At 38.6% G+C, this 26,668-nt stretch overlaps 1 protein-coding gene across 1 annotated transcript in view; it reads right to left on the bottom strand.

Annotated features, from left to right (window-relative positions):
- Positions 1-631: 631 nt before the first annotated feature.
- ACADL (acyl-CoA dehydrogenase long chain) overlaps positions 632-26,668 on the bottom strand; it is a 51,719-nt gene continuing 25,682 nt past the window's right edge. The window contains 8 exon segments of the mRNA XM_087424513.1: positions 632-874; positions 5,901-5,948; positions 5,950-5,985; positions 8,050-8,177; positions 23,950-23,978; positions 23,981-24,062; positions 25,386-25,487; positions 26,184-26,348. Coding sequence (XP_087280639.1) covers positions 784-874; positions 5,901-5,948; positions 5,950-5,985; positions 8,050-8,177; positions 23,950-23,978; positions 23,981-24,062; positions 25,386-25,487; positions 26,184-26,348 — 681 coding nt within the window. The 3' untranslated portion in view covers positions 632-783.

Raw genomic sequence — 26,668 nt, 5'->3', positions numbered from 1 at the left:
AAAGTACATTGTTCCAAAATAAAAGTCACTGTTTTGATATCTATAAAACCTACCAACATCTTGAAACTAAAGGTTGATGGATTATTCTGTGTTCTCCTATATACTAAACTGGGTTGGAAATCTGTTGAAAGCCCAGGTGTCAGTAGATGAGAGAAGCAACCACATTCTCTAGTTGGGGTTAGGCAAATGCTGCTTCCAAGGCTGTAGGTAGGGAGGCTTCCTGCCTCAGCTAGAGCAGCTCTGTATTCATCAGCATTTTGCAGGGACTCTCTGCATAGCTTTCGTTTGAAGAAAGGGTTCCATTGCTTACAGAGGCTTAGGGTAGGGTGGTAGAAACCACTCTTTCTGGAGAATTTGGAGCAAAAAACAGCTGAAATTATTTTGCATTCTAAATTATATTTATTTTTTCCTTTCAAAGTCAATGTGCTTTAAGTATTATTAGTGTTTTTATAGTACAATAAAATTATTTCTGCCTTAGTTTTAAAGATTTGAGCAATTATGCTTTTGAAGAATTTTAGGGATAAATGAGACACTAAGGCTTCTCGAATCAGCAAATCTTTGCCTTTTAGCTATATAAAAGTTAAACTTTATATTGGAGAATTTTAGAATTTTTGGATTTCTCCTCCCACTGAGTTAATCTTCTGTTTGCATTTGATTTCTTTCCCTATAGAAAGAGCATACAAAAACATGTTTAGTGTTTCCTCCCTTTCCAGGTTGCATTTTATCTTGAGTAGATTTAAAACCAGATTAGTTGTAATAGGATTCCAGGATGTGGGCAGACGTCTACTTGTCCCTGACGATCTCTCTTGCAATCAGTTCCTTCATTATTTCATTGGTACCACAGATTGGCTGAGCTGGGGCATCCTCATAAGCTCTGGATAAATCAAAAGATGATCAAATGAATAAATGAAAGATATTAGAAATTATAAGTTTTGTCTCACCAGGTAACTATTAAAGTATTCATTTATTTAAATCCAAACAATAAAAAAGTTCTTCATAAATTACTTTTTTTTCAGGATGGCATTCATCCTAGATTGGTATAATTATAAAATCCTATTAAGATATGGATCATCTGCCGTAGCTTTGTTTTAGTTTGCTTAAGAGACAACAAATTCAAAATAACTTTTATAAATATGTTTCATTTGATTTAATTTTGTAAAATTCAACACATATAATAGCATTCCAAAAAAGGCTGGTTTAGATTTAGAAAGGGATGGAATGTCTTAATTTCTTGTTATCTTTGTTTCTCCAAAAAGTTTAAATCCACTGGTTTTACAGAAAACAAAAGAAAAAAGAAAGTACATATTTTCTAACATCTTTTAGATTCCCATCACCTCTGCTGCCATCAGGGGTATAAACTGATGCTTCAGAAAATATTACTTCCCACAAAGTTAACAAGTAACTTATTTTTTGGAAATGCTTAATAGTCACTCCAGTAACGTACGAGGTTAAAATACTGAGTGGCTGAGTCCACTGCCACAAAAAAAAACACAAAAAAATGTTATCAGGAATTCACCTTTGGTAGCGATGACAGCAACCATGACACCGTACAGTTGTTTTTACCTGTTCTCACCTCATTTTATCCTCTTAGGTCTGGGATCAGGGAGGATAAATATGATCATTTTGCAGGTAAAGGAACTGAGGGGCAGAAAAGTTAATACATTTACTAATTAATGGTGGCTATTCAATGGTTACATAACAGATCACTGGCAGATTGGAATGAGAAGGTGGGTATCCTGGCACTTCGGCAAGTATCTTTTTTGTTATATCACAATATTGTCACTGGCCCAGGCATGCAGGACTCATTACTGAGCTCTGGACTTTCCTAGCAGACAAATGCAAAGGCATTTTTTTTTAAGCATAAAATCTGTTTTTTTTTTTTTAATTTAGTTTTTGAGACAAATTCAATGTGCCAGCTCTCTAGGAACATGACCCATTCTGCTTATTCTGCTCCATACTCATCATGGTACCGTGCAAACAGTAAGCACTCGGTCAATATTTACTGATTTGATTTACTGTATTACAAGGGAATTTTAGAGTCTCAATACCTACTCTCCGATGAAACTTGAAATCTAGAGACATTTGTGTTTCAAATATAATTCTTTGGAACAGATTCCATTGTTGACCACGAAATCCAGCCCCCGCATTTACTGGACCTACCTAGCGTTTCAGCCAACTTCAGCAATCTCAGAGCTGGACTTGGCTGGGCATTCTTTTTCACATTAAAGAAGTTCCAGTGGAGTAGGTAATGACAGAGACCAGTGGACCTTTCATAGGTTACTAATTAAAATCAGTCATCAACTAAAATTAACAGAGAAAGGCAGCAGAAGGAATGTTTAGCCACACAGTGATGAAGCTCTATATCTCTGCTCTTCCCAGCACGGCAGAGAAGTCCAGGAAAATGGCAAACCATAAGCCTCACTTCTCACAGGCCCCAAGCCTAGTGAGTGAGACTAAACAGACTCACATGCTCAAGACCAGTTATTTGAATAAAAACACACACACACAAAAACTCCCCAAAATGAAATGAAACAAAACAAAAAAGCAAAAAAAGTATCTCCTTTATCGGTGAAACCAAGACTCAGCAACGCGCCTGCACGCGCATACACACACACACACACACACACACACACACAATATGGCTTAATCTGAGGATTTAAGAAACACAATTAGAATGACTTTTTTCTATCAAATCAGAGTCTGCACACTGCATCCACATAGCGCCTAATGTGTCGGATTAGCTTTTTTGATATTATCTACTACTCTCTCTTTTGTTATAAAAAGTTTCTTCCCAGTGTCTTTGGGTAGAGAAACAGCAGTCTAGTTTAAAAGTTCATACAATCTTTGAACTAACAAGCTGGACAACAGGGGATTATTATTCCCCAAGGGAAATATAAGTCTCTCAAATTGAAACCAGGGATTTCAAAGAAGCCATGAAGCTACAATTTTTGCTTGCTACTGACCTGAAGGAATTGCCTCTGAGAAAAGAGACCAAGACTGAAGCTATACTCTGATCCTGGGCCCTGTAGATGGCCGACCCCTCCTCGCCTGCTATGCCTTTCTTAGAACCGAAACTAAACTAGACAAACACTGCACCACATGTCTACATTCCCAGCAGCAGTTGTAACAGCACAGTTAAGTAGAAAAACATAAACATCCATTATTTTACTTTCTCAGCATTGTGAATATTGTGAATAAGATGAGTTAATATTGTGAGTAAAACATGAAAATGCACAGGAAAAGTTCCACTGATGATTTAATTTGTGCTAGCACAACTCAGTGTTTACTTCTGGCTTCATGACTATACAAAGATAAAAGAAAATAAATCTGCTTCTGATTAAGGCCTATTTGAAGTAGTTCTGAAAGGATATACCAAAATCCAAGTCCAAGGATGGATAAAAAAAGAAAGCATTTAGCTCCTTCATGCCTGCATTCCCAAGGAAGGGAACAGCCCTCGTTGTTGCTGAGTTTGTAAAGATTGTAAATTATACACACCCTGTGATTTAAGTTTTCTGAGCCGCCCAATTGCTACAGAAAATTAGTTAATTATATCTATGATGGAGCTTCTGTTCTTAATCTAACTTCAATAAAATGTTTATTTTCCTCATTAAAGACTATCAAATGTTTTCAATTATGATGGCCAAAATGACAGATTTGAAAGTCACTTTGAATACTAGTTTGATCCTTTTTCCCTTTAGATACTCTGTATTTGGATTAAAATTAGAAAGTTTTTAGAAGCCCATACCATTCTCAGTCTCAGATTCAGAACTAAATTGGACTTCTCTCTATATAGCAAAAAGCTCCTTGGGAAAATACTGCTAAATAAGAGGAAAAATACATTTTCTAGAGTGATGAGGAGAACTGCCATGGGGAGATTATCAAGGGAAAAGACTATGGGAAGAGGGAAAGGAGAAATTTTGGAGATGGAGGAAGAAATAGGGAAGAGGATGCTGCCTATTGACAAACTAGGACTGCTTGGAACTAATGACAGGAATATTCATATGCGATACAATAAAAAAGGGTGCATTTAATTCCCTTTAATTTGAAGGAAATAAAAACTCTAGTCGGAGAAAATTAATACTTTTGATTTGTTTTTTAGAGCAAATAAATAATCAAAAATTTAAATATGACAACTCAGATCCTCTTCATATGCAGGTTAATTTTTCTGTAGTGTCATGTTTTTTCTTTAGTTTTAAAAAAGTGATATTTCCAAAGAAGACATATAAATTACCAACAGGTATGTGAAAAAAAATGCTCAGTGTCACTAATCATCAGGGAAATGCAAATCAAAACGACAATCAGATGTCATCTTACACCTGTCAGGATGGCTATTATCAAAAAAACAAAAGACAAGTGTTGGTGATGATATGGAGAAACTGGAACTCCTGCACGCTGTTGGAGGGAATGTAATCGGTGCAGCCGCTATGGAAAACAGTGTGGAGGTTCTTTAAAAAATTAAATAGAACTACCATATGATCCAGAAATCCCACTTCTAGATATTTATTCAAAAGAATTGAAATCAGGACCTCTAAATGATATTAGCACTCACACGTTTATTGCAGTATTATTCGCAGTAGCCAAGATGTGGAAACAACCTAAATGTCCATAGACAGGTGAATGGGTAAAGAAAATGTAGTATATACATACGATGGAATTCTATTCAACCTTAAAACAGAAGGAAATTCTGCAATCTGTGACAACTTGGATGAACCTTGAGGACATGCTGCTAAGTGAAATAAGTCAGTCATTGATTCCACCTATATGAGGTATCTAAAAGAGTCAAATTCACAGAATCAAACAGAAACGGTGGTTGCCAGCGGCTAAGGGGAGGGGGAAATAGGAAGTTACTTATCAATGGGCATAAAGTTTCAATTAAGGAAGACGAATGAGGTCCCGCCCCTGGCTTAGCGGTTAAGTGCGCACGCTCTGCTATTGGCGGCCCAGGTTTGGATCCTGGGTGCGCACTGACTCACCGCTTCTCCGGCCATGCTGAGGCCGCGTCCCACATACAGCAACTAGAAGGATGTGCAACTATGACATACAACTATCTACTGGGGCTTTGGGGGAAACATAACTAAATAAAAATTAAAAAAAAAAAGAATACTTTAAAAAAAAAAAAAAAGGAAGACGAATGAGCTCTAGACATCCACATACAACATTGTACCTATAGTTGACAATACTCTATGGTACACTCAAAAATTTTTGAAGAGCATAGATCTCATGTTAAGCGTTCTCACCACAGTAAAAATAAAATAAAATAATTAATAGTCAATGCGAATTAAAGGAAGAATGATAACTTATTTTTACCCATTAGATTAGCACAAAGTTTAAAAGGCAATAACTTTCATAGCTCAAGAGGATAAGTCATCCTCAGACATTGTTCATTTGAGTATGAGTTTCTACAAACTGGAGGAAGTAATCTGGCAATGTGTTAATATTTAAAATATGCATACTTTCCAACTAGCAATACTTCTTTTCGGACTCTGTCCTGTTGTAATCAAAAACATGTATCTAAGATAAATGTATATATAAAGGTTTTTGTTGCAGCATTGTTGTCATAGTAAAAAGCTAGAAATAACCTAAATAATTATGGTGAATCAATAAAATATTATTCAACTATAAAAAAAGTGCTCTTAGTCCTTCTGTATAATGATTCAAATAAAGCCAAGCGTCAAGCTTTAGTATATTGGTCTCTTCACTTTTCCATGAAAATGACAAAATCCTAGTGGTGAGCTGATAACATAAAGCCATTTCCATCCGTTTGAACACACTCTGCAGTCATTTGAAAAATGCAAAGATTTTGTACCTCCTTTCCCTCTATACTCAATGTACAAAGTACAGAAAAGAAATTTTTTTTCCTTCCCATCATCCTGGAGATGTAACACAATAGCCATACTCACTTTGCGACTGGGAACTCCGACATGTATCCCCAGCCTCCGTGGAGCTGTACAGTCATAAGCTACGCTGTTTTGTAACTCAGATGCCCTAGACGACCAAAAAAAAAAAGCAGAAAGGGACATTTGAAATGGACTTTCATGAGGTGCTTCACAATCAGGAAACAAACTATTGATGAGCGTTTAAATGCATACATTTTCAAACAATTAAAATTAGACATATTAGTTAACCAGAGAAAATTGGTATAAATTACATATGAAATAAATCTCAGGAGAATTTTCACATAATGAATATTTTCTTCATCAACTATACTTCTGGCTGGGTTTTTGTTAAGGCTAGAAACAAAATGTAGAACGCTTAGATTATTAGCTTTTGGCTACATTAGACCTGAAAAGGATACAGTAAAAACTTGAATTTGGTCTAATTTATTTAGATTCTCTATATGATCTAAGTTAACTGCATAATTATATAGCCATCTATTTCCTTTTGCCTTTGTAATGTCTTTTTTTCCTCCAAAGATGTCACTTCCTACCTGAAGGTTGCAATTCTGAATTTCAGTAACTGTGAAAAAAAATTTTTTTTAGGGTTTTCAGAAATAAACTGAAAGTAAAAGTGAAAACCTAAGGGCAGACTCTTCAAGTACCCACCATCATAGAGGAAACTCATTAAAGGTGATTTGGGAATTATTATTCCTGAATTATATGTGTATTAATATGAAGTACTTGAGAAATGTTCTTTTCTGATCTTATCACAGCAATCTTAATTATTCAAATCCATAAGATACCTGGTAGAGATTTTATTCATCTTAACATTTAATAAAATTTAGTTCAAAATTCTTTTCAACTTATTTTTCGGCAGTGGGAAACAGAAAGCAAAGGTAAGCATAGACACATTTTCCTATTTAAAATAATTTTTAATTCAAGCCAAAGGACAGGTGAGGATATTCCTAAGAATACAGTAACAATATAATGATTAACAGACAAGACTCATGGGGCAACAATATTTGGAATTCTATAAATTTTTGTGGTCGGTAAGTATTTTAGTGAAATATTTACTGGGCCATAACGAGTTGCTTCCGCCGCTTCAACGTGAAATACCAATATGTCTATCAACGTGGTGTTTTCAAAGAATGAGGTCAATAGATAGCCAAATATCTATTCTTCCAAAGATATGTTATCTAAAAATTTTTTTACACTTTTTCCAACCCGTCAAAGAACCTGCTATAAAGGTAAATGTAAAATGTCTCCCCCAAAAGTGTAAGTTCCTAGTAATTCCACATCCATCAATTGCAACCTGGCAACTTTATTAGCTTGGAATCATTACATAAAGCAATTTTTCTGCACATTTCCCCATTCCACTTCTGACTGAACTGAACGCAAGTTAATGAATAATGACAAGAATTTTTTCTAGGTTATTTTTGGGTTAATGAGATGTAAGAATGTTTGTTTTTTATAAAACAGAGGAAACCAAACCCACTTCCAGAATCTGATTTAAACTATGTTCTTGCATCTTAAAATATAGAATAGGGGTCTTTTTTCAATTAACTCATCTTTAATAACATTGCTAATCATCTTTAATACAAATGAAAGTCTTTGTAAAATTAATAGGACTTTTTTCCTTTCACTTAATGGAGCATGTGCAATTTTGATTAGACAGTCAATTCTTCAGAAATTTTTCTTAGATCTGGAAAACACCATAATAGAAAAATCCAATCCAACCTGCTCATTTCACAGATATTAAAATGTTGGCCCAGAGAGAATGAAATTTAATTATAGTTATTTAGCGAAAGAATTGGGGCTCTATCTCAGGTCTTGAAGTTTTACTCTTCCTTTTTGGTCTCACTATACTGCCACTCTTCAGATAATCTGAAATTAAACTATTACTTGAATGAACTAATCGGTCATCCTACTTCAGTCTGTTAATATTTTATTTTCAATGGCAAGCTAAAAGTTAAATACCAACTTGAGTAATTTTTAGCGCATTATAAATAGGCTTACTAGGACCTTTCAGCAATTTTTAAAAAGTTGGTTCTTACTGCTAGTTTTCGTTTACATAGCCTTCTTCCTTCGAGACCATCAAGGCTGAGACTAAAGTTAGAAGAATTCCATAACAGCCTGTGCAAACACCACATTGTAATTACTGTCACACGCATACCAATATTTCCCCACGGAAGCAGTAGCAGAGGCCAGACATTTCGCTTCACACAGCTGGAGACAGCTGTCCACAAAAGCTCTGGTTACACAAATGTGTGTTTTTAATTCTGCTAGCTTATGCTGCACCGTCTTGAGTTTAAAGGAAATGAAAGAAAAGAATGAGCACAGTAGAAGAGCATATTTTGAGTCAACTAGCATATCAAAAATTATATAATAAAAGATCTTTAGAGCAAAACAAAAGTGGAATTCCTGAGGTTTTTTTCCTCCAAAAAAGAGGCACATGTTAACCAAACAGCTTAAATTTAAAACCCACTATATTTCATTGCTAAGCAAACTTGTACTAAAAGATGCAAAAATAGATAAATACATAAATAACCTCTCATGTTTTAGATTAAAAAATTTAGGCCATTTAGGGAAACTTCTTTTTTTTTTTTTTTTTGTGAGGAAGATCAGCCCTGAGCTAACATCCATGCTAATCCTCCTCTTTTTGCTGAGGAAGACTGGCTCTGAGCTAACATCTATTGCCAATCCTCCTCGTTTTTTTTCCCCAAAGCCCCAGTACACACTTGTATGTCATAGTCGCACATCCTTCTAGTTGATGTATGTGGGACGCGGCCTCAGCATGGCCTGACAAGCCGTACGTTGGTGCGCGCCTGGGATCCGAACCCGGGCCGCCAGTAGCGGAGCGCGCGCACTGAACCACTAAGCCACAGGGCCGGCCCTAGGAAAACTTCTTGAAGAACAGCATGACTTTAATGGGTGAGCACCATCTTGTGGTACAGTCCTTTAGGTACAGGTGTTGGAAACCGATTTTCCTTCAGAATCTAAATCCATGAAGAATTTTTCTCTATTAATGAAATTAAGTATACACATTTCTCTCTTCTGCTTCTTTGTTGTGGAGTAAGGTAATAAAGTAACAAACTGGAGGGACAACATCAAAAATTTTACTTTTGTTTATTAGACATTATTATTTTATATTGCAAAGTATTTAATCTAGATCTGTAAAATGCAATAGGAGAATAACCGAATCAAAGCACTCAAAAGATCAAAGTCCAGTTCCCCCAGCCTCTTCTACCTCTCCCCACCCTCCCTCTTATCCTCTCAACAGCCGGTCCAGCACAGTCTCTAACTTGAACTGAATGGTCTGGAGCTGTCAATGTTAACATATCTATATACCTCCTTCTGCTGGCCACAGACAATCAACAGTGTTCTTGGAAATCATTCTGTGTAGTCCATCCTCAACTGTTCTCAACTGTTCTCACTTTGATCAAATTTTCCTGCGTTCCTGACTCTTGGCTCTCACATCTGGAACTTTTGAGTTTACATCTGGTCTCTTTGGTACCAATTCTCAAACCTCCTTCAGGAAACTGGCTTAGATTTGAAATACTGGCTTTCCATCTTGAGTAACCTCCAAAAATACACTCCATTGTAGGTTCAAGGCCCAGCTATGGTCAGCTGGCTCTATCTTCCTTCTGGAAATCCAGATAGAAACAGAGTTTTGAGCATTCGGCTGTGGAACTTATGAGTGAGACCTTCACTGTGGCTAATCAAAGGCATGGAAGTTAGTGACAAGAGGTGGCACAGCGAAACTCAAATTAGAAATTAAATGCACCCCATCTATGCAGTGGCAAGTCCAAAGCCATGACTGAGTTCTCCAAGGAAGGCTTTAGGGACCTTCTCAGAGGATACTGGCCCTGCCTCTACATCTGGTTACAGCAATTCTCAAACCACTAAACCAAACCTTTCAGCATCATCGTGGTGGGGACAGTTTGGGTAATTTCCATTTCTGGAAAAGAGCAGAAAAGGGGTCTAATAAGACCCAGGACCAGGCAAGACCAGGGTGCATCCAGTGGACCAGGAGCTCTGAGGGACAGACTCCTCACAGGTGTATCAACATAGCTACTGTGCTCATGAAAAATCCAACTGGCTGCCTCTCCCTTGGCTTTACCCCTCCCTGTTCTAGAAACAGACAAGGTGACTGGCATCTAATGATTCCAAAACCAAGCAGTGGGAAGGCTGGCGCCATACTTCTTCCACCTCTGTGTCTTAGCCTCTAATTCAGAACATGCTGAGTTACCTCAAAACTTTCTCCCCCTCCTTCTTTCCCTTCCTTTTTCTATGTCCCTTTCTATTCATTCACATCTAATCAGGCCAAATCTTTACTCGTTAATCAGCACAAAGTTCACACTCCCACCCCACACATCCAACTTTACTCACAGAAAATCTAAAGATGGAACAAACATGAAAAAGTGGGGAAATACTCTTCTAGACATTGAAAACAGATGAGTACATACTCCATGACAATCCCTGAAGCTGAGCTCTACACCCGCTTCTGGTTTAGTTCAAGGACATTATCTGTGATGCTTCATTTGGAAACAAGAGGGAATCTGACAAGCCTCAAGATACTTTTGCCCCCTCCCCCCATGATGGCGCATGTGAGAATTTATGCACTATTTACAGTGTGAGAGAATCAAGATGTCTAAGCCCAATTCTCTCATATGAGAGCTGTTTCTATGGGAATGCTGGGAGCTTCTAGAAGCTGAAGTTAGATGGGCTCATTTGGAATTCTTGCTTCAGTGCATTCAGCCAAGTCCACAGGTTTGAAGGAATTGATGCCTCCAAGAGTACATAATTTACTCTCTGGGGATAAAGAGATTAAATATTTACATATCCTTGGCATTGAGTTGGGTTTTACTACACAGATCTGGTCTTTGCACTTCACTGCAGACACTGCATCATGCTTTCAGAAATTATTCTCCAATGAATGGTAGCTAATAATTGTACCACACATTACTAGTGTGGTACAAAAAGTGAGGTGCTTTTTGTGAATCATCAATATGCTTGTAGCAGCATTTTAAAACATTTGTTAATAGTCACTAATAGATAATACAACAGCTAGCATTAAAAAAAAAGTCCCTGAAATTACTAAGTGGATCAGATACAGTCTCTTTCAGAGTTCTGAAAGGCAAAATTCTTAGAACCATAGAATTATGGAACTGGAAGATGCTTTGGAGAGGTTGTATTCCATTTACACAACACCAATAGTTGTACTCCACTAAATTATGACTCAAATATAAAATATAACAACTTAGGTTTGCTACCTGTTTTTATAGCTAATTAACCTCAAGGTCTTAAGAACTAGATATTCCCTTTCTGGAGGAAAGTAAGGAAGAAGTGTTATTTTTCACCTCTCCTAATCCTTTCCTAAAACTTTGTGCCCTTAGAATCAAGAACACATACTTCACAGGAAATAACTAAAGCTTGCATTAGAAAAGAACATTGACTTTTCACTTCATCATCTGTGGGTGAATTGTGGGGAAAAAAGGCCTATTCTAACTTTCTGGGTAGTAAAACTAGTGGATGGGTTAAGAGTGTAGGTCCCAGAGTGAGAATATTTTTGTGATCTTGTGCAAGTTACTTAACCTCTGTATGCCTCAATATCCTTATCCATAAAATGAGGATAAATATAATACTCACTATATAGAGACGTTGTGAAGAAAAAAAAAGTGGGACAATCCATTTAGCACAGTGCCTGGCACACAGAAAGTGTCAACGACAGACATTATCGTTATTTAATATCTGGATTTTACTATTTTATTGTCCATTCCATGGAAAATCATAAGACGACATCAACTACGGAGAGTATGGATGAAAAGAAATGAAAATCCTGTAACTATTGCTACTTTAGTTTTGTAGGACTCCATTCTAAAAAAAAATAAATAAATAAGTTTGTGAAACTCATCCAAATGGTCAGAAAGGCCCCAAACGTTCAAAATTCAAGGATAACAAAGAGAAAGGAAACTGAATAGATACATGACCATAAAATGACATTTGGCCAAGTATAATGTGACATTTAAAGGTCGTCTATTTCCATGCCACAACTGAAACCACTGTGTATCCAGCTCTAGAACAGGAGATGTCGGGGAGTACTGGTCACTCATCTCCTCTGATACATACCTAGATTGAATACGAAAATATTATTCAAAGATACTTATTTACATGAAACACGAAGACCAGAAGAAATATCTCAGAAATCTCAGAACATATACATTTACTTGGAAAACATACTACTACTCATACCAATAACAAACCTGTGGAAGCAGAATGCTACTGCCCCCTAGAGAAGTTTTAGTAAACTACCTTTGAAAGAAGGCAACAATAAAATGACATGCTTGAAAAGGATTAAAACTACTTTTTCTCTTTTTGCTATCAAAATACATACACACGTACATATATATACACAGACATATTATTAAATAAATAAATATTTTAGAATAAACTTTTTCTCTGATGGGAAAACAGTATACCAATTTTCTATTTCCTTCATGGTTAAATGTGAAATCACACTTAACATTCTGAGCTAGTCATCTTGTAATTTAACATGAAGTCCATAAACACAGGAAGTGTAGATTTCCAAGGGGATGGAAAATAAGTCTATTTGTTTCACTTTTTATAGTATCCAGAATAGAGCTAAAGGCCTGAGCGTTTTAATTAACAGTTTTGACGTAAAAGTGGTGGTGGCTGAATTTGTGAAGCAAATGACAATAATTCCACCTTGGGGACAGTTGGGAAAGTCACAGATACCAGTGGCATCACTCCCTTCACATTGTCAGAAGCCTGTAGTGTGTATTTCCAGATTTACACCCATCACATTACATTTGAGCACACAATGTGTAGAAGGCAATCAATATATATTTGCTCAGTGAAACAAAAAAGAATAAATCACGTTACGTCAGTATTTCTCAACAGGAGACTACCGGCATTTTGAGTGGGACAATTAGTTGCTATACAAAGCTCTCTCTGAATTACAGGACATTCAACAACACTGGGCTCCAGGGCCCCAAATACCAAATACCCCGCGCTGTGCACCCCTACTCTGATATTTCTAAATGCCTGGGGGAAGAGGGCAGTCACTGGGGATCACTGATATGTGTCAATCAGTCACGCATAAGTGAAAGGAAATATAAAGTATAACAACCCTGCTCTTCAGGAAATCACAATTTAGGCAAGTCATACTGTTTTTTAAAATGTTTTCTTGATTAAGTGTGTACATCATTTTTATAGATTCAGAATAACTGTTTTTAGATGTATTATGTCAACAAGAAAGTTAGGGTCTAAAGGAGTTTTTTCAGAATGGAAAAAGTTAACTTGATGAACATTTGGTAGCAAATAGTTCCCAAGATGACATGGAGTAAGTCCAGACTAGGAGCAAGAGGAGCAGTTGATAAAAACTCCCCTTATGGAACAAAATGGGGGAAGGCGTTATGTAAGGGAAAAAATAATCATAATGCTAACTTTAATGAGAGTTTACTTTGCCAGGCAATATTCTAAGCACTTTATGTGTATTAGCCCATCTAATCCTCACAGTAGCCCTACAGAGGTAGCTAATGATATTATTAATGTCTTACAAATAAGAAAATGCTTCTGAGAGAGAGAATACAGCTTGCCTAGATCACAGAGATTCAAGTAGGTGTTCTAGGATTTAAACCACACCTGAACATAACTTCTATAATGCTGGTCCTGAAAAGCTACCAAAGTGTTTCATCTCTCCCTTCCCCTTCACAAGTGTTTCAGCCAAGTCATTCTACTTAAAACCATGTCCAATATGTTCAAAGTAAGCACCTTTGCTGTGGACATCTTTTCCAAAAACATTTTCACTGCAAACATTTTCACCACGTAACTAATTGGACGTTAAGGCAATTTTGCGTAAAAGATAAAACAACTGATTGACAGTTTGGTTAAGATAAAATAACTGGGTGACAGTTTGGTTTCATTCCTCCATTGACATAGTACTTCCATGTTTATATTATTGTCAAATCATTAAACAGAAATCTCATTAAATTGGATTCAGGAGGCCAAAAGGGGGAGCTCTCATGCCCTAGGATGGTTGCAGAGCCCAGCAAGAAGAAAGACTTCCTTCTCTTGACCAGCAAGAAGCTCAGCCAATGAGAGACCATCACAACTCAGCCAATGAAAAGTCGCTACACATTCAACCCTCAATTCCTGCAACGGACTGTTTATTTCCAATAGCCCCCCAACTTCCTCTTCCCTTGCTGCTGGGGGACTTGCACCTTCTTGCAGTGGTTGCAGACCCGGAATTGTAATTCTTTGCTGATCCTAAATAAACCTGATTTTGCTGGAGAAATAACTGGCTATTTGTTTAAGGTCAACATTTTTGGTGGCTCATCCAGGGATCTAGGGAAAACCCCCGAGGACTCCACAGCAGGTAAGCAAACAGGTGCAGTTCCCACAAAAGAGCCCATTGAGCTCGCTGCTTTTCTCGTCAACCCTGGAGTTTGAGGGTAAGTGTTGCTCCTGGCTCTGAGCTTCCACCCTCTTTGCCTCTGAGGCGCTCCAGACTTTACTCAAGATATGGTTTAAGGTTTTGTCCTTTTCTGGTTAAGGCCTTGTTTGTTTGCAAAGTAGTTGGGTGGCATTTCCGCCTGACTCTTTAAATCAGGCTGTTCTTCTGAACTGTGCTGGCCTCAGTCCAATTCCTTTTAGAACTGGATTGTTCCCATACTTGGAACTGGTTAGCCTTTGGTGCAACTTTTGGACTGATCATTGGAACTGTGCCAGTCCAGCCTCCGGCCTGACTCCCTTGGGAGCAGACTGTCCCCTGGAACTGCACTGATCACCTTTGGTCCAATTCTTTTGGGAACCAGACTGTTCTTTGGAGCTACATTGTCCGTAGTGTCCGTAGGAACTGTGTTGATTTGACCTTTAGTCCGTCTTAATGAAATTGGACTGTTCTATCAGGCCTGGCTGGTATTAAGCCTACAGGCTGTTTGAGCTGTTCAAGCTGTTTCACTTGCAAGCTGTTTAAGAACTAAGGGCCCCGTACATGTGCATTTTTTAACTAAGTGGGCCAAACCAACCAAAAGTAGTCTGGAATTACAATGGCCATGAGGGGGAATTTTCATCTCCTCAAACTCCTTTCTCTTAAAACCAAACTGGAAGACTGTGGCTCTAAAATTAAGCAAAATGAGAGGTACATTTATTGTAATTGGTACCTGGAGGCTTCTAAACACACACAAAACTCTAAAATGCCTCACTACAAGATGCCATGTCTAAATTAACTGAAATAACTAAAAAACCAAAGGAGAACAAAATGGCTTCTGCAGCCTTATGGTTCCCTCTTCCTTCTCCTTTGTCTCAGGCACCATCTTGTTTGTCTTCCCAGAGTCCTTTGTCTTAGGCTCCACCCTGGCGGCCACCTTGTCTCACGCTCCACCCTGGCGGCCACCTGGTCTCACGCTCCACCCTGGCGGCCATCTTGTTCTCAGGGTCCACCCTGGCATCGCTTTCCTCCTTTCCCCTCTGTGAAAACCTGCCCCTTTAAAATCGGACCCTCTGAGGATTCAAATGCTAAACCCCTAATTACTATTTCTAAGTTAACTGAAGCAAATAAACAACTAGAAGGAACATTTTAACTAGCAATTATCCTAGAGTTTTGATAACAGACAAAAATACTCCAAAATTCCTAGGAGAAAGCTTGCTTTCTGTTTCTGTTTGTGGAAGATTCTTGGTAAATCACCCATCGTGTTCAAAAAGGGGGAAATGTGGAAATTAGCGAAAGAAACCTCAGCTAAATTGGAGTTGGGAAGACCTGTAGGGGGAGCTCTCACGCCCTATTGTACATCACCCATTACTCCAAATAGGAAAAGACGATGCTTGTATCTCCAGCGAGAAGTGCAACTGTTTTACTGCTGAAGGAAGTTTTCTCTCCCCTCCTGGCAGCAGCTCAGCCAATGAGAAGCCATTGCCACCCTAAACTGTTACTTTCCTCCAATGGAGTTTTGTTTAGAACAGCCCCTTCCTAGTCCTACTAATTGTCTTTAAGGTTTTGTTATATACCTGTAAGCTCTACCAGATCCTAAATTCTTCTAGTTTCCTTAAATATCTGGCTGCAACATTCCAAACTAACATTTCCAATATTTTACTGCCCTTGAAGTATCCTTGGAAGGGACTATACCAGGTCCTCCTCGTTACCCGGAGGGCAGCCAATCCTCAGGGACTGGAGCCTTGGGTACACATCTCACAGCTACAGGAGGCTCCACCTGACATCTGGTCCTGAACAAACACTGGAGACTCCAGATCAAATCGACTAGGAAGAGAAGCAGCCGACAGCCGAGGCAGACAGCTTTCCCAAGACGACTGGAGCAGGCTTGTGTACCTTTTTCTCACTGTTGCTTTTACTATATTTTCTTCCTCTCTTTCTTGGAAGGACAATGATCTTCTCCATTCCCCAATCCTCTGCAAAAAGGAGAAATCCCTCTGATTGCTGGATTTGCGATCAGAAACCTCAGTCTGTCCAAGACGTTAATGATCCCTTAGGAATTTCACTGGGATTCCAAATGCCGTTGTCTGTTTAAATTGTTCCACAGTCCTCCTTTATAATTAGGGTGCTAAGCCTGCCTAAACCTGTACCTTGTTTCAATTTAACCCAGCCTTGGGAGGGGAAGATATTCTGAATATTGTATGAAAGATATGGTGGGGCCACCAATGCAACTTGGGCCATCTATAAATTTCTTGATATATCTATATATTTAGGCAACCTCTCAGTATGTAACAACATAATGTCTGAGCCTTGGTTAGAATATGTTAATGCCTCTATGCCAATGAATGAGTCTATAGATACCCCCACTTATGTGGGAGCCTTATGTACACCCCTTGGTTATACTTTCACATGTGGAAGTTTTGGTAATGGCCTTTATGCTTAGGCAACTCATTGCCTTGACAGCTGGAGAATACAAGGACAGGGTGCCTTTGCTGTATTCCCTGTCCTACTCTCTCTACATAACCAGACAGAGGCCTCTCACTGGTCTGTCCCATTATACCTCTATAAACACTTTAAACAAGAACTTCCAGGAAGTGTGCATGATTCTGGGTTTGCCTCCGTGGGAAAAGCTTTCTTCCCACGGGTCAGAGTGAGTGCCAACAAACAAATGATCAGGAATCTCTCCCTGAAATAAGACAAGTTGGCTGAGTTGCCTGACTCCACAGCCAAAGCAATTTAAGCTCAGCAATAATTGCTTAACTCATTGGCCAAGGTAGTTTTGGATAATTGTATAGCCTTTGATTATCTACTTGCTGAGCAAGGAGGTGTCTGTGCAGTGGCAAACACCTCCTGTTGCACATGGATAAATGCCTCTGGGGAAGTAGAGACCCAATTACATAAGATGAGAGACCGAGCACATTGGCTACAAGTTTCACCTAATAATCCACTGTCTTTTGGTTTGTTCAGCTGGTTACCTTCAGGTCTAGGCTCCTGATTTAGAACCATCCTGCAAACCGGGCTTAGAGTATTGCTCTTAATCCTGCTTTGTATACTTATTGTAAAATTCTGTACTTATTGCCTGTCAAACCTTTGTAAAGATGATGTACCTAATAAGGTGATAGTTCAACAATTTGAAATGATTTCTGATGCTTAGGACCTTGGCCAACTATAGACTCTAAATAAGAAATTCCTGAGAGTTCTCTCTCCTAACCTTCCTTGTTACTCAAATGTGGCCTAAATGGTTTCCAACCACTATACACTTTCCCTCCAACGTGGAACACACAGTCAAGAAGTGTCTTTCCTGGCACCAAGGGACAAGACCATTATGTGCAGAGAACCTGACTGTTGATCAGCAACGCTTTTGGAGAAAGATCTTGATCAAAAGGAGGAAATGTGGAAATTAATACAATAAACCTCAACTAAATTGGAGTTGGGAAAGCCTATAGGGGGAGCCCTCATGCCTTATCATATATCGTCAATTACTCCAAACAGGAAGAGATGGATGGCTTGCATCTCTGGCAGGAAGTACAACTATTTTACCGCTGAAGGCAGATTTCTCTCTTCTCCTGGCAGCAGCCCAGCCAATGAGAAGCCATTGCCACCTTGAACCGTTACTCTCCTCCAATGGACTTTGGTTTAGAACAGCCTCTCCGTACTCCCCTTTTGCTCTATAAACTCAAGCCCCTTCCTTGTCTCTCCAGATTTGCCTATGGTTTGCCATAGCATGCACATCCTGAATTGCAGTTCTTTGCTGATCCCAAATAAACCCATTTTTGCTGGAGAAATAACTGGCTGTCTATTTGTTGAAGATTAACAGTATCATACCGGAATTTCTTTCTCCTGAAGGGGAGAAATAATTTTAGAATTTGAAAGTAGTCATCAAAACAGCCAACTAGGTGAATTAAATGACCCTTTAACACCTTTTACTTGCTCCATCTCTGATGGCACTGGAGCTGATTCTGGAAACACTGATCATTTGTCCCTATTGAATCAGATACCACCCTCCTTATGGGAAAAATCTCCAATTGATACTGGTAAAATTCATAGTGCACCTTCCATCAAGATTCAAACAGATCCCTCAAAACCTCTCTCCAGAATTAATACCTTATAAGCAAAGAAACCTTTCAAGGTACAAAGCCTGTAAGAGAAGATTACAAGGCTCAAGGCCTCATTATCCCATGTACTAGTTCTTGTAAATTCTTATTTTATCTGTGAGAAAACTCAATGGCAGAGGATGGAGATTCATCCAGGACCTCTGAACAATAAACAATAGTGTTATCCTTTGATGCCCTGTTGTTCCTAACCTTCATACGCTACTAACATCCATTTCCACTAGAAGCAAATTCTTTATGGTAACTGATTTATGTAGTGCACTCTTTAGCATTTCAGTTGATGAAGGTAGTCAATACCTTTTTGCCTTCACTTGGGAAGGAAAACAGTTCACCTGGACATTAATGCCTCAAGGCTTTACTGAGAGCACTTCTTATTCTTCACAAATCCTAAAGGCTGATCTGGATGATATAAGTTCCCTAGGGGTTCTACTTTCTTGCAATATGTGAATGATTTGCTTCTTTGCTCTCCCTCCCAAGCTCCCTCACAGGAAGACAGCATCCACTTGCTAAAGCTTTTAGCCTTAAAGGGACATAAGGTCACCAAGGAGAAATTGCAGTTTGCTGAAACCCAGGTGCCATATTTAGGGCACCTGATATCAGAATAAGGGCTACATCTAGATCCAGATAGGCTTCATGATGTCCTAAGTTTCCCAAAACCTAAAACTAAGTGCCAACTACAAGATTTTCCTGGGCTAGTTGGTTATTGCTAAAACTAGATTCCAATTTTCTCTCTTATGGCCAAACATCCCATATGTTTTGCTAAACAACAAGAACCCCAGCCCAATTTTATGGGAAGAATCAGACAACATAGCCTTAAGGCCTTAAAGAAGAATTTAATGAACCCACTTGCCCTTGGACATCCCAATTATTAGACTCCCTTTTTCTCTTTGTATATGAAAAGGAAGGGAATGCCCTTGGTGTACTCATCCCAAAACACAGGACCACCATCAACCCACAGGGCATTGTAGCCAGCAACTGGATCTTGTGGCATGAGGATACCTCCCCTTGCCTTAGAGCCATTACTACCACTGCCCTTTTGGTTAAGGCCACCAAAAAAATTGTTGTGGGATCCCCTTTAACAATTTTTGTACCTCATGCAGTAGAAGCCCTCCTGAATTCTCATCACACTAAACATATTTCAGCAAGCCACCCCATCTCTTATGAAATCCTTTTGTTAACTGCTCCTCAACTCTTTTAGCTGTAATAAACTTAACCCTGCTACTCTTCTCTTCTCTATTCCTGACAAAGTCCCTCACAACTGCTTAACACTGACAAATCACCTCCTGATTCCTCGTTATGATCTGCAGGAAACTCCTTTGGGTAACGCCGACTTCTCATGGTTTACTGATGATCCTTATTTAAAAGATGACAACGGCAAACACTGTGCTGGGTAGGCTATTGCCACTCCTTTTGATATTGTTGAGGAAGCACCTTCACCTAAGGCTACTTCAGCCCAACAGGCTGAATTATACGCTCTTACACAGGCTTGTACTTTAGCCAGGGGCAAAACTGCCAATATTTATACTGATAGCAGATATGCTTTTGGAGTTAAGTAGCTCATGATTTGGGAATGTTGTGGAAGCAACATGGCTTCCTCACTTCCAGCAGAAATAAAATTAAAAATGGCACCTATGTTCAGGAATTATTGGATGTTATACATTTACCTGCCACTTTAGCTATCATTAAGATCCTAGGGTATCCTAAACTTGACTCTCAGGAAGCTGAAGAAGATCACCTTGCTGACATTTCTTCAAGAAATGCAGCCCTTAGAGGAACCAACAAGAGCCAAGCCTCTGTTATCGTGCAAAGGGATATTTCCCCAGATGATGACTTAGAAAAACTGGCCAAACAATTGGCCCAAGAGGAAAAACAAGATTGGAAATTCAACAGTTCTTGGTTTGATAAAAAGAGAAAGCTCTGGTTTGTACTAAATAACAACCCAGTCCTACCAGACTCTAAAATTCCCACTCTTCACCACTGTACCTGCATTAACTCATTGGTCTACTGACAAAATGATAGCATTCATGATTCAATGTTGGTGAGGAAATATTAATGAAGGCACAAAAACTGTCTACCTCACTTTTCCCACTTGTCCAGAGTACAATCCAGGGAAGCTTGTTTGTACCACTTCTGGATATTTTAAACTGCCTAATGGACCATTCGAGGTTTGGCAAATGGATTTCATACAACTTCCCCCATCTCATGGATATAAATATATTTTAGTCCTGGTTTGTATGTTTTCTCACTGGACTAAAGCCTTCCCTTGCAGACAGGCTACTGCCTCTTCTGTGGCTAACATCCTTTTGGAAAGGATTATCTCTACCTGGGGAACTCTGCTCGAGCTACATAGTGATTGAGGAACTCATTTTACTGGTCAGGTACTCCAACCAGTCTGTGCTGTTTGGCTGGCTTTACAACACTTTCTCTGTGCTTACCACCCTCAATCCTCCGGTTTAGTCAAATGCACTAATGGCATTATTAAGATTCAACTGGTGAAATTTGTAGAGACCCTACAAATACCTTTGCCAAAAGCATTGCCATTGGTCCTTCTAAATCTCAGACCCACCCCCTTTAGAACTCACAAACTCTCGCCCTTTGAGAGTCACAGGATGCCCAATGCACTTGGCTCCAGCCTCTTCTGACCCACAGCTGATAAAAGGAGATATACTCCAATATTGCAAAGGCTAATTGCTTCTATTAAAAATAACCATGTTTTGGTAGAGCAATCTTTTCACAGTGCACTTCAGGGAGAGGAAGACCTTAAGCATCACACTTTGCAACCTGGAGATTTTGTCTGTTGGAAAAGACACCTTCAGAAGGACTCTCTTCAACCTCACTGGAAAGGCCCCTATGAAGTACTGTTAACTAAACCTTGTGCCACAAAACTCCAGGGAACAGACCTCTTGGATTCACATGACACACCTAAAGAAAGCACTAAACTCTGACTGGACCTGCATATCATCTGGTGACCTGAAAGTAAAGATTTCCCACAATTGAAGGAGACGACATCTGATGATACAGCTTGCCCAAGATGTCAGGACCAGGCCTGTTGGAATTTTGTCTGCCAAACCTTTGATGATGATAATGTTTCAGGTAATCTCCGATGCCTACGATCTTGATAACATATGGATTTTAGAAAAGAAAAATGCAAAGAGGTCTCCCTCTACCCCTCCTTGTTACTCAAATGTGGCCTCAATAGGTTTCCAATCTATGCACTTTTCTCCCATAGGACACTGAGTTCTTCCTTGCATAAAGGAAAGAAAAGCTGCGAAACCAGAAAAACCTGACTCTTGATCAGCAATGCCTTCAGAGAAAGACCTTGATCAAAAGGAGGAAATGTCAAATTAACAAACAGAAACCACTACACATCAAACTCTCAATTTCTCTCATGGACTCTTTGTTTCCAATAGTCCTCCCAACCTCCTTTTCCCCTCTATAAAAGAGTTTCTCCTCCCTTGCTGCTGGGGGACTTGCACGCGGCTCACCATGGCTGCAGACCCCGAATTGCAATTCTTTGATGATCCCAAATAAATCCATTTGTGCTGGAGAAATAACCAGCTGTCTATTTGTTTAAGGTCAACATTATTATATAAATCTTAGCTTCACATTTCCCATAGAACTTTGGAACGTCTATCAATGGACATGTGACAATATGCCCAGAACAGACAACATTGTAGAGGGCTTTCACAACACAATACAGAGCTCAGTTACAAATATGCCTCCTAGTATTTGGAAACTGATGCCTCTCAAAGAAGGAAGAAATTTTAGTGAAAAAGAAAAAGTGCAATGGATGCCGAGTGAGGAGATGATTCACAAGCAAAAAAAAAAAAAGTATAATAGTATGAATGGAAGACTTCAAAGACAAATGCTTAGGTACAATCCACAAAATAAAATCAGTTATTTGCACAGTATTGCCATGAATCTATACACATTTTAAATGTACTCAAATATTTTGTATTTCACAATAAAGTCTTCTTAATTTTGTTGTTCATTTTTCATTATGTCCTTTAAAATGTCCTTCTTTTATTTTTCATTATTTTACCCATTATGACAAAATTACCTTGCAGCCAATTAGTTATGTGGCAAAAATGTTTGCAGCAAAAATCCTTGTGGCAAATATGTCTACAGTAAAGCTGCTTATGGCGAAAGTACCTAGAACCTTAAAACTTTTCAAGTAGATTTCCAATTCCAGGTTTTTTGCTGTAAAATGTTTCAGCAATTTGATGACTGCATTGTTTATAAACTGTTCCTTCATTTAAGAAGAAACTAGAGGGTCTAAAATTGATTGGCATGGTTAGAGATTAAGGCCACTATATACTGAATTCTTCTGCACATACCTTTAACTTCCTGGTAAAACCCAACCTTAATTAAACACAATCATCCACCTTCTCTATGCTTGAACCTGGGCAGCTGAACTCTTCTAGTAAACTGATGCACAAAAAAGCAGAAAGCATCACTGTAAATTCATGGTCAATAACCTCATCTGAGCCCTCAATACTGCACGCAGGCTTACTATGTTTTTCTAGTTAGTTCAGTCTCTCACTCAGAAAGGGTATTTCAAACCTTCCTCACTCTCTTTGGACACCTACATGCCCTCTTCACTTCTATCTCTTTCAAGAACAGACTTTTCCTACTGTTATTTAAGGAAATGGAAGTCTTCAGAAGAGAGCTTTTGCAATTTTCTATCAACAGAGCTGACCTCCTGCCCATCCTTTCCTCTTTTCTTCCTGCTACAAAGGAGGAAGGACCTCTCCTCTCAGGGTGGGAAGGTCTATCTTTCCAGGTGCTTTGGCACCCACACCCTCACACTTTCTCAAATATCATACACAGCTAATCATCCTCTCCATATTTAACAATCTTTCCCTCTTTACTAAATCCTTTCTCTAGGTATTAAAATATTCTCCAGTATTCTCATCCTAATAATAACAAAAAATTGTTTGTTTCTTGTGCCCCAGTTACCACCCTTTCTCTCAACTACCATTCACAGCCAAACTCAGGAAAGAGTTGCCTGCCATCAGTATCTTTACTTCCTTGTTTCCATTCCCTCCTCTACTCACCCAGGCCTGGCACCACCCCCACACCAGTCCATCAATGGCTCTTATGAAATAACCTCCATGTCATTATGTCCAATGGGCACTCTTTGAACCATCTTATTTACCCTCTAAGCAGCATCTAGCCCCACTCCCTCCTACTTGAAGTCCTCTTTCTCTTGGCTTCTGTGACAACACTTGCCTGATTTGCTTTCTCTTTTCTGCCTGCCCATTCTCAGTTGTCTTTGTAAGCTCTTCCTTTCCTATTCTACCTTTAAATATTGTAATCTTTGTCAGGACTCTGTTCTAGGACCCCTTCTTGTCTTATTCTCTACCCTCTCTCCCTCAGTGACCTCATCCACTCTCATGGATTCTAACACCACCTATATTAAAATTACTCCATATTTATGTCTAGCCTAGACCCATTTCAGATGAGTAAACTGATATCATCTAATAGTAAACCATGACGACTAGCTTACCTGTATATGCACAACTGTTTTCCCAAAAGCTTTCTTTGTTTAACGTAGTTCCTCATTTCTTCAAATGTGAATTCACTGACTGAAATTCCCAACTCAGCAACCAACAGCCTTTCCTGTAACCCCCAAATTAGGTCTTGAACATTATTCTAATTACAAAAGTGATTTTTACCTGATTCCAATAATAATAAATTCTATAAATCATCTTTATAAAAATCCTAAAGATTAATTTATTTCTTAACTCTTTATAACAAATGGCTCCCATAGACATTTATAAGAATATTTTAACATATCTGTAATAATTCTCTAAAGCAAACCTTTATTTTTATGAGTGACTGTCTTTACTATATATAGATATCTATGTAATTTATTTAATGCTCTCATCTCTTTACTCATTTATGAGAAAGGAAATTTCAAAATTATTGATCTCTGCACACCACATATCCTAATATATCTGTGGAAACCAACATCTTAAAGTGCATAGTTTAAATTTTGCCTATTAGTGCAAAAGTATCCATAGTCAGTTTAATTCCATCTTGCTGGTGATTTTCATATTCTATGTCCATGCCAGTGTTCCCAGCCCTTGTCTCCAGTTTCATGTTTAGCTCATGCCATGGAGTCACTAGGCAGGTGCACCCTCTTATGTTGGCATGTGAGGCTCAACGATCACTCAGAAACCACACCCAAAACACAGATGTGAGGGCTGATCCTATGTGGCCAAAACTTTTCAGTCTGAACTTAACAGCTTTCCCCTTTGATTTTTTTTTTTTTAAGGCTACACCCTTTGTTTATTTATTTTTGTGAGGGAGATCAGCCTTGAGCTAACATCTACGCCAATCCTCCTCTTTTTGCGGAGGAAGACCGGCTCTGAGCTAACATCTATTGCCAATCCTCCTCTTTTTTTTCCCCCAAAGCCCCAGTAGATAGTTGTATGTCATAGTTGCACATCCTTCTAGTTGCTGTATGTGGGATGCCACCTCAGCATGGCCGGACAAGCGGTGGGTCAGTGCACGCCCAGGATCCGAACCCGGGCCGCCAGTAGCAGAGCGCACACTTAACCGCTAGCCATGGGGCCGGCCCCTCCCCTTTGATTCTTAAGTATTATTAAAAAAACCTGCCAAATGTCTTGGCTGATACTACCTTACAAAGAGGTAAGAATTCTTGACTTGTACTTAAGAAGCTAAAATCATTCCAAGAAAGAATCACAGAACTGAAATATCTATTTTCTCTAACTCACTTATAAGCTTTGATTGGATACCCCTGAGTTCAGTTATTTACTTATCTAGCCTACAAAACTCGTATTTTTATTTACGACTTTAAATTATACTCAAATGATTGGCTATATCACAAGTTTTGTATGCATAGGTTTATATAGTTCTCTATTATTCTATTGCAAGTCCATTATCTAATGGAAAGATAAAATCTTTAATACTTCTGACCTGTGGAAGCTCCTGCATGAGGTAATAGAAGCCTTTATTCTCTTCTCCAAGTAGGGCACTAGCTGGCAACCGTACATCTTCAAAGAATAATTCTACAGTATCCTAAGAGATCATATGATTAAGTACAGAATCATCTCATTTAAATCTCTCAATAACCCAATGAGGGGACTATTATTTCCACTTAAGAAAAAAACAAAACAAAAACAAAACAAACTGGAAGCCAAGTTGGAGTGGTTAATGAACACAATTTGCAAGTGGTAAACTAGGGATTCTAACCCAGGTCCATCTGATTCCAAATCTTGTGGCTTTCCCTCTGCAATACACTGTCATTCTAGCTCCAATTCTGTCCAGTCCTGTAGGTAGTGAGGACTAAGGATTTCTAATGCATATTAAGTAAAACATGTTTTTCTTTTTGGTAATGAAAAAAATAAAACATTTGCCAATTAACCAAAAAAAAATTTTCCATTCTTATTTCAAAATTTTCTTCAATCAATTTCATAAATAGAGGCCCTGTTATCATGCAGTTGATTTTGCCATTTCTAAAGCAGACATTTAAAATTCACTTCCATTGCTGACCACCAGAAGGAGACACAGTTTGCATAAATGCTGGAATAAATCTTCATTATCGTTTCTGAAAAGCATATTTTAGGAATTTAGCATAGGAAGGTATGATTGTACTATACGTAGTTCTATATATGAGGCATAATTGTGTAAACTCAATTATTTATAAATAATAATTTTTATTAATAATTGAGTAAGCTCAATTATTACCTGAATATGATTTATATTATGACTTACCTGGGCTTTTAGTCCCATTTTATGCAGCTTTTGTCCCTTGAGAAATCCTTTCATTCCATTTTCCACCAGAAAAACGCTAATGCCATGGATGGGAGAGTGATCTTCACTATTTGTGACTGCCACTACCATCACAACGTCACTTAGCCACCCATTAGTGATGAATACCTACAAAACCCCAAGTATATTGTGATGCGCCACAATAACTCAGGTCCACGTGCAGGTCATGACTGGGGGGAGGTATGTTCAAGAAGACAAAACCAGACAAGACAGGCTTCGTACGCTCTCTGTCCTCTGTCCAGGTAGCTGCAGTGTTGATTCACCACACGCGAGGTGATTACAGAGCCGGGGAAATACCCAGTGCTTCAGAGATGAAGCCTGTATGTTTTCTCTCCACTATTAGTATTGTAAATAAAAATAGTAATAACTAACAGATGTTATTATGCTCTTTTCAAATTAAAACAAAATTGTCTATAAAAGTTATAAAC

Source organism: Ceratotherium simum, chromosome 37 (genome assembly GCF_057802395.1).
Source record: "Ceratotherium simum simum isolate JZ-2026a chromosome 37, ASM5780239v1, whole genome shotgun sequence".
Lineage (NCBI taxonomy): Eukaryota > Metazoa > Chordata > Mammalia > Perissodactyla > Rhinocerotidae > Ceratotherium > Ceratotherium simum.
Note: the sequence above shows the minus strand (reverse complement) of the source record. Positions and strands in the feature narration are given on the sequence as shown.